Here is an 8,813-nt window from a genome sequence, read left to right on the forward strand (position 1 = left end):
GGCAAAACCTGCTGCTTGCTGCAATTTCTCACAAGCACTCAAAACGTTTGCGGATCAAAACTTTGGACATTTTCTGGTTTTTGCATTTTATAAGAAGATATTGAAGAACATTTCTGCAAAATATCAATCACCAAATCTGAATAAAAATTACATTAAAATTATTTTTAAAATACAATTCTTAATAATAAGCTATTGATTTTGGAATCTTTGGAAGCTGTTTTCTCAAAACCTACATATCAGATATCCAATGAATTAAATACTCATAACAAATATCCTTTAAATAAACACTGTTTTAAAGAAGAATTCAAACCAATCTACAAACACAAACAACTCAATTTGCAATTTTTCTCACAACGATTCATTTTGCCAGAGCTGGTCACAAATTTCAACTTCTCACAAAGAACTATATTCCACATATTTTACATATTAATTGTTAATTACAAAGCAAGCTAGCAATATCTTTAAATAATACTGCAAAGAGAATACATTCTATAAAAATGCTAAATGCGATGAATGGCATTAAACGACTATTGTGAATGTTATAACAATTTGTAATTGTCACAAACTGTACTCGTCATCGCCATTCACAAGACGCATGTTCAAGAGTGATATCGACTGGTCATAGCAATGTCATGAGTTCAACGTCTTCTTAAATTTTTTACCAAGCTGCATTTCGTCAGATTTTTATTAACATGGACATCATTTAAGAGGGATACTGATGAAATACAACAGTTAAGTGGTTTCTATAGCATGGTAGTAAAATTGGATTTGTATTGCGCACATAACAATGTTAAGGACATGCTCAAGATACTTGATAAAATATAATGTATTGTTGAATGGTACTAAAACTAAGTTTTGAGCTCTGGTGTTGGCATACAGATGTCATGGCTTGATCTTGCAAACTAAACCCTCTCTGTGAAATTTTTTACTATAGTATACTGTATTATTAATTGTCACCCTGAAATGAGCTGGCCATGTGTATCACATGCAGAGTGAAATATAGTAAAAGTATTAGGCTCACTAAACCAGATGTCATTGAAGTTTTTTTTACCAACAGCGCATCATTCTCCTCTAATCCCAAAAATCTGAGAAACATATTTTTACATTTGGCCTCCAAGTCATCAGTGGCGTATCTACAAGTTTTGAAATTGGAGGGGGGAAGGCTGATGGGGGAAGGCTGATGGAGGAGCAAAAGTGAAGTGAGTGAGTTTGGTAAGTGAGGGGGTAACTGGCAAAATAAAGTGATATGAAGTGATCTTTATACTTGAGTATAATGTTTTCTTTTGCTGCAAAAATATCCAATGAGGGAAGGGAGGAATATTTAAACTTTTTTTTGGGCGGGAATTCATGTGTCCCCCACACACACCCATAGATATGTGCAAATCATCATTATTATTACATTATAATTATTCTTTTTACTACCAATGATACCTTTTAGTAATTACCACTATCATTACAAAGGGCAACTGAAATACACTTTGCCTACTTTACCTTTAATTTGCTTAAATCAACTGATTCTATTGAACTATATGAAGTACTTACATGAATTATTGACCAGTCAACAAGGTCAATCAACTGCAATTAAAGCAGTGTTTTCATTTCTAGAGACCAATATAGGCTATTAAAAATAATTCTAACTGTAGAAATTTTGCATGGATGGTCTGTCTACAGTTCAGAGCAAGTACATCGCAGCGGTTTTCCATGTGCTAATAGAAAATTAGTGCACGAAAGAGCCACTAGTGCATAAACAAAATTGCTTAAACACTGACTAATACAGCATAACTAGGCAATGTGTGAGAACACAACTCTGATATACATAAAATAATAAAAATATATAGTACTGTAATATAAAATAAAGGAAATTCTGATGACAATGAATTTAAGTAGCATGGTGATAATGTAACTTGGGGAACTCAATAGTATTTAATTCTGACTGTGTTCGATTTCCCAGCTTTCGTTTGAGCATGTTATTTACTCCGTGTTAACAACATAGGCACACTCCCGAGGGTGGATTCAACATATGTCAAGAGCAGTTAATCGAATCACTGAGAGGACAATTCTGCTTCAGAGGGAAGTAAAAAAGTGAGTTCTTTCTGAGCCACTAGGGCTCATAGGGCTGGAGCTCATCCCCAGTTTCCGTAGTGTGAAGCGAATGAAAGTGATGCTCAGACGGAAGTAGATATGAGTTAAATCATGATGACCACCAAACACATGGGAATGGCTTGGTAGGTAACATGCTTGCCTTCCAATTTGAGGATCCTGGATTCAATTCCTGGGACAGAAGGATTTTTCCACATATCTAAAAACAACCTAAGCCTCAATGAGGGACAGTTTATAAGGCAAAACTGGGTACTGGAAAGGTTGCACAATCCATCACTTTCCTATTCTCTGTTCCTCTCTTCCTTCTGAAGATTCTACAGTACTGTCCTGTGTCTCTTAAGGCAGGTTTTGCATTCATCTCATAAATGTCTTATCGCGCTTTTATGTAATTTTATCAATTTGTTAATAAATAATAATAATATAATTTATATTTATCTTGGCCTTTCACTTTTTTGATCTTTTATTTTTATATTATAGCTAAGCATGTTTACTGGAGCTCCTTTGTCATGGTGACTTTGTTGCTCTTGGGGCCCGAGGCACTCAGTCTGAATAAAAAAATCAAAATGAAATGAAATATAAAGAACAAATTAATTAATAATTACATTGAAAGCTGATAATTATACAAAGTGAGCGTTTCAAGGGGTTAGGATAGGATAGGAGTGTTTTTGGTGTGAATCACACCAAGATAAACCTACTACTGTAAGTCCGAAGACTTGTTTCCAGTGCGGTCCTTCTAGTGGAGAATTTGGCAGTACACTGGGATACAATTCCCTACTCTTTTCCGAAGAGTGTACTGCGTTCTCTAACAGGCACACGGGTCATATTGCGCATGACACCAATGGCTTAAATGTCTCATCTGAAAGATGGTGTGCTACCGTAACTTGCATTTCAGCCCTCCAGTTGAGCTGACTGTGCTAAAGCTGCTCTCTATAATGATGAGGGTAAGCTTACATCTGAGGAACTCTAATAACTATCTGAGTGCAATGCAGCAAAGCAACTCTCCCCAGGAAGAACCGAGGATGTTGCGCCGATTTGTCAACTTATAGATCCAATGACCAACGGTAACAACGTTATACTGTAGTTTTGATGCTGCCTTCCAAATGTGAATGGTGTTTCATAAATCCCAACATCATTACATCAATCAATATCACATCAAATGGAAGTCAGAACATTTTTCAAGTCATGTACTGCTGTGTTTAATTACCTTGAAATTAGTGCTTGCTATTATAACTCACTTATTAGAAAGGTTAAAGGTATAGTAAAGTATAACCTAGACCACAGGTTCAGTACATCAAATACACAGGACATTAAAGGATATTTAATTTTTTCAGGCGAAAGTGGATGAATGTTGACCTACATTACTTTGATAGTCACTTTATATACATCTTGGTATCTTTGTTCAATATTTGAACATACAAAATTTACAAAATAAAAAATCCTTAGTAGCCAAAAGCTAAATTGAGGATTTAGATTAAAATTTACATGCAAATATATTATATAACATTACAAGTCAATATACAAAAATATTTATATTTTACAATAATTATTTATTTACGTTATATTTAATATTAATATTATTATTAATAGAGGTAGGTAATTTACAAAAAGCTTGTTTCTTCCTTCATCCATGATAAGTCATCTTTTTTAAAAAACATTACTATAATGTGTAACATCAAAAAGAAAAAAATTGATTTATCTAATCGTCGTAAATGTCATCGTGTAGATATTATGCTTTAGCAGGTGGTACATTTTATATTCAAGAACTACCATATATGGGCACTTGTCTTGAATAATGGTTTCAAAAGTGATGTTAGGCTTCATCTCATATCTTTTCACATAATGTATTTTACTGGATTTTGGTATTTTTACAATGATGGATTTTATAACTGTATGTATTTTAACGATGTAATTTATCAAATTTGTTGCAAATTGGTTATTCAAAATATCTAAAATCTCACTAAACATTTCCAACCAAAATAATAAGAAATTAGATATTAGAATGAGTCATTTAAATGATGTTTCGCCTACTCCAACCTCAATCTTAATCAAAATACATACTAGAAGAATATATTCGCTAACTTCATAAGTCTAGAATGGAAAATCCAATTTGAGGGCTTAGATTAGGAAATAGTTTGGATTTTCTGTGGGTCCTAGGCTGGACTTACCATCCTATATGAGCCAGCAGGCTTACTATACTGTACTATCGTAAACACTGTTTGATTAAAGAAAGCTACCTGAGACTGACACGACAATAAATCACATGAAAAGGCATCCTATTGTTACTCTGGAGTAACTTATTTGAAACATAATATCTAAACCCTTAGCAAATGGGATAAGCCTGTGTTGTATAAATTCATTACTTATAGCACAAAATCATTTTATATAGCATCAAGCAATCTTAAAACTAAATAAAATTAACAAAAGCTTGCATGCGTAACAGTTTGTCCACAATATAATGAAATTTTTTTTTAAATTCCTGTCCGAAGGACGAATGCACAGCTAGTACGACATATAATTGTGATATGCCCATATTTGGGTTACTTCGGAGCATATCATTTGAAAAGTAATGAACTATTTAAACCCTTAGCAAACAAGCATGTGATGATCCCATGTGTTGTAATAAATCATTATTTATATAGCACAAAACAATCATTTTACATAGTATCATGCATCTTGAAATTATAATAAAATGATCAAAGCTTGCACGTGACAAATAACTGTGACATGCCCATATTTGGATGAAATATGACATCATCATGCCCATATATGGGCACATCACACAAATTTGATAGTGGGGATAGAGCTTTAACATAAGAGATCGTATTTGAGTTGGGATTTAAATGAAGCCAACTGCTAGTGAAAATGTTAACTATGAATTGAGGTAATGAGTTCCATAATACAGCAGCGTACACACAAATGATCGATGTACTTAGATTATTCTAAAATACTAATACACTATTTAAAGATTTTACTGCCTTTCTGATAACCTTTCTTACTGTGGAATAAATATGTATTAAAGCTAACTACATCAGTTACTGAATGGCCTTTTTATTTTTGCTGTATATTTTTGTGTCTGTTTTCTTACTTTAAAATGTTCAATCATGATTTTTTTAAAACCATTAATGTACCTGTGATCATTATGGAATAAATGATATATTATTAATCTTCAATGAATAAAAGTGATTAAAACTGTTATTTTTTTTTTTTTTAAATCATGATTATTTAAAACCAATAATATTCTTTTGATCATTATGGAATAAATTATAAATGTAATCTTCAATGAATAAAAATGATTAATAACTGTTATATATTTGTAAAAAAAAATAAATATCTATGTTATTAAACTGAAAATAAAATAATTATTTAATAAATAACAAAATTATTAATGATCAGTAAACTAGATCTGAGGGCATAAACCAAAAATTAGAAATTCTAAACATTCCTAAGAAATCAATACAACAGGAATCCAATTTCATGGTTGTCAAAGGTTAACAATTACCAAATAGTTGCCATTATAACATTTAAATTTATTAATAAATAATATAATTATTGTATCATTCATGAATAGATATAAATAAAATCAAGTAACCATTCTAGTTTAAAAAATGAGAGTAACACAGAATGTAATTCTTTGTTCATTTAAGTGTTGTAAATTCAACTGGAATGGAAATTGTCGATATGCTTGTAATTACACTAATCGCCATTAATAACCAGAGCTGTTGCCATGCCAACATCACTCCTGTACATCTGTTGTTAGTATCGAACAAGAGAGAACATGATAATCTTTGAACGACACAAAGACGTGAATTTTCATATCATTGAACATAATGTTCAAGCAATGAACACATATCTTATCTCTGTAAATCTAAAAATGATGTGGTTTACAACAACTAATGGGTTTTTTTTATATACTGCGTCAACTTGGCATTCTTTACAAGTCAGCTGCTAGAATTCAAAATCTTTATTCCCAGTGAAATTACAATTCAAACACTGCAGTCCATAACATATTTTATAACAGTAGCTTTCATGTAGAAATCCTGTTTTATTGTCAAGAATATTGAATGGAAAGAAACGTACCGTATTTACAAATGGCGATATCTCCAACTACTATTTCCGCTACAATGATTTGCTTGATGTCACCGGCTCGTATAACCGACATCTTATGTTCTTGATCAAGTTTATCTTTGAGGCCGCGAAATTGGCGTTCTTTGGAGTAGTCGTTAAAAGCTGTAACTAAGACGACGATAAGAATTGCAACAAGAATCGCGACACCTTCAAACCATTCTGCCTTCTCCTCTGTACTACTACCACTACTATCTTCACCTGTGAAAAAAATGTATATAGTATTTATTTACTTAACAACTTCCATGAGTTACAATAAAGAATACAATTGAGAAAAACAGAATTAGAATGAGGCGAGTAGTATCGTCTATTTCTCATTCAGTTGGATATTGGTTGTTGTAGGCTAACAGCCCTGCCAGTGATGGCGCCAGCAGGGGCAGGTGGCTTAAGCCCCCCCCCCCGGAGAGGTCAAGCCCCACAAATCGGACAGAGCTCATCGGGCAGTCATACCATAAAAAATATAAAAATAGGCCAACACTAAGCCAACACATCTGTCACAGTATGAGAGTGCCATTTCCAACCATCCAGAGGTTCCTATTCTTAAAAAAATCTCATTTGGGATGAGGGACCCCTCTCAAACCCTTCTCCCAGCTTGGGCCTGCAAGCTCAAGTCCCCCTGTCAGCTGTCAGACAGCTTAGCGGCCCCCCTCCCAGAAATTAATGCCACTGATACCACGATTGGGGAAAGGAGGTGGTAATATAATTTTTAATATTTTTTTCCCCAAAAATATTAAAAAGTAATTTTTCTTTGCTGAGCAAGTTTAAAGTGAAAAATTTTCTGGGGAGAAGTGCAACCTTAATCAAAACACCAATTGGTTGGAAACATCAATTACCAAACTATGTAAAGATATTAGGAATATTATGCAACAGGATCTGAATATAATACTTAATTCATGCAAAAGGCATGAATTAACTAGTGACAGATATTGTACTGTAGGGGAAAGGTTGTCCAAGAAATTGATGACGTAGCGTATTCATTACCGTTTTTGTAAGCTTAAAAAGACTTACCACTTTTTGGAATAAATGAAAGGCCTAATGAGACAAGGGCAGCTATTATCAACATGATCAGTGTTACATCTTGAACGGCTTCCCACATGAGCCGCAAAAATGTTTTTGGCGGTTTCGGAGGAATTAAATTCTTGCCATACGTTGCCACTCTGCGACTCAAATCAGTTGGCAGCCCCCTTAATCCTAGTGGAACAGAATAGAAAATAAATACTTTTAGACATTAATTAATGTAATCAATAGACATGACTGGAATAACACACCTGTAACCTTTACTAGATTTTTACACAAACTCACCAAGGGATGCAAAGTATTGGAAAATGAAAGTGAAACTCAGTTTGTTGGAAAAAGAAGGGCCTAAAACTCAGTTTTATGGAAGTCGGTCATTTCTCTGTGCCTCAGTTGCTCATTGGAATGACTTATCTTATCTTAATTCAACAAAAAACTAAAATTAACACAGTCAAAACACATCTTTTTAATTTAAATTTTGCGTAACTACAGATTTTTATTTCTAATGTAAAATGCATTGAGGTTTTAGCAAGACTTACCAAAACAAATTCAACAAGCAACTAAAATATACACAGTCAAACAACTACTCAAAACACATTCTTTTTAATTTACATTTTGCGTAACTACAGATTTTTATTTCTAATGTATAAGCGCATTGAGGTTTTACCTAAATGCGCTCTAGATGAACTATTATTATTAAGAGGCCTTCTGATTTAAGGCAGACCATAGATGTTTAATAAAGTTTAATTGCTTGGAAACTGAGCAACTTTCTTTTTTAATCTGTTTGAAAGTTTTATGCCCTCCTTTTTCCAACATGTATAACAAAATCAATGAAATAATCATTGATTGGTCCCTGAATATATAGTTTAGGCTTGAATTTATGAAATGCACTCTACAATTAATTTCAAGTATCATTATTAATATAATTCTAATACCTGTAAAGTAAATAAACGTTTTTTAAGGAGATGAACCTTAGAAAAGGTGATCTTTTCAGAAATTCTATTGTACAGTATTGTATTAGAAGCACATACAATATTTAAGATAACAACTGTTGAGTTTAATTCCTCATTTTGGCAGTCCAATATAGTAGAATGATCTCTATTTCTGGGCTGTCTTTTTCTTACAGTTTATAGCGCGTGCTTCACCCCATACCCAAATCATTACAGTACTGATTACAGGACCTTCTACATCTCCTCGCGTGGGCCACGAGAGTGATTGGCGTGGGACTCGCGAGTGATAAGCTAATGAATAACTAATGACTAAGTGACCTATATGACATCTGTTTATCCAAGCATTACGGCATTGAGTAAAAATCAGGCTCCGCGAACCGCTACCTATTTCTTGATACCAACGATGTTGTTTATTACCAGACAAAGGAGGGCTTGCCCTAATTAAGTATGCAAGCAACGCTACGGTAATACATCGCAAATAAACTGTCTGTACATCGTTAGCTTCGGTGAATTCCAGTACATCGACTGTATCATTATTATTCTATGTAGATCGGACGATCGTTACAGTATATTAGAAACTTACGAATGTTACAAACATATACAAAAATATACAGAATACAGTATCAT

The 8,813-nt window shown here is 33.3% G+C and overlaps 1 protein-coding gene across 1 annotated transcript in view; it reads right to left on the reverse strand.

The window, feature by feature from the left end:
- LOC117115045 (plasma membrane calcium-transporting ATPase 1-like) overlaps positions 1–8,813 on the reverse strand; it is a gene marked incomplete in the record, with an annotated part of 46,489 nt that overhangs the window by 30,559 nt on the left and 7,117 nt on the right. The window contains 2 exon segments of the mRNA XM_033258694.1: positions 6,178–6,423; positions 7,231–7,413. Coding sequence (XP_033114585.1) covers positions 6,178–6,423; positions 7,231–7,413 — 429 coding nt within the window.

This window comes from Anneissia japonica, unplaced genomic scaffold (assembly GCF_011630105.1).
Source record: "Anneissia japonica isolate Jap-2015-1 unplaced genomic scaffold, ASM1163010v1 scaffold24_len2511860_cov200, whole genome shotgun sequence".
NCBI lineage: Eukaryota > Metazoa > Echinodermata > Crinoidea > Comatulida > Comatulidae > Anneissia > Anneissia japonica.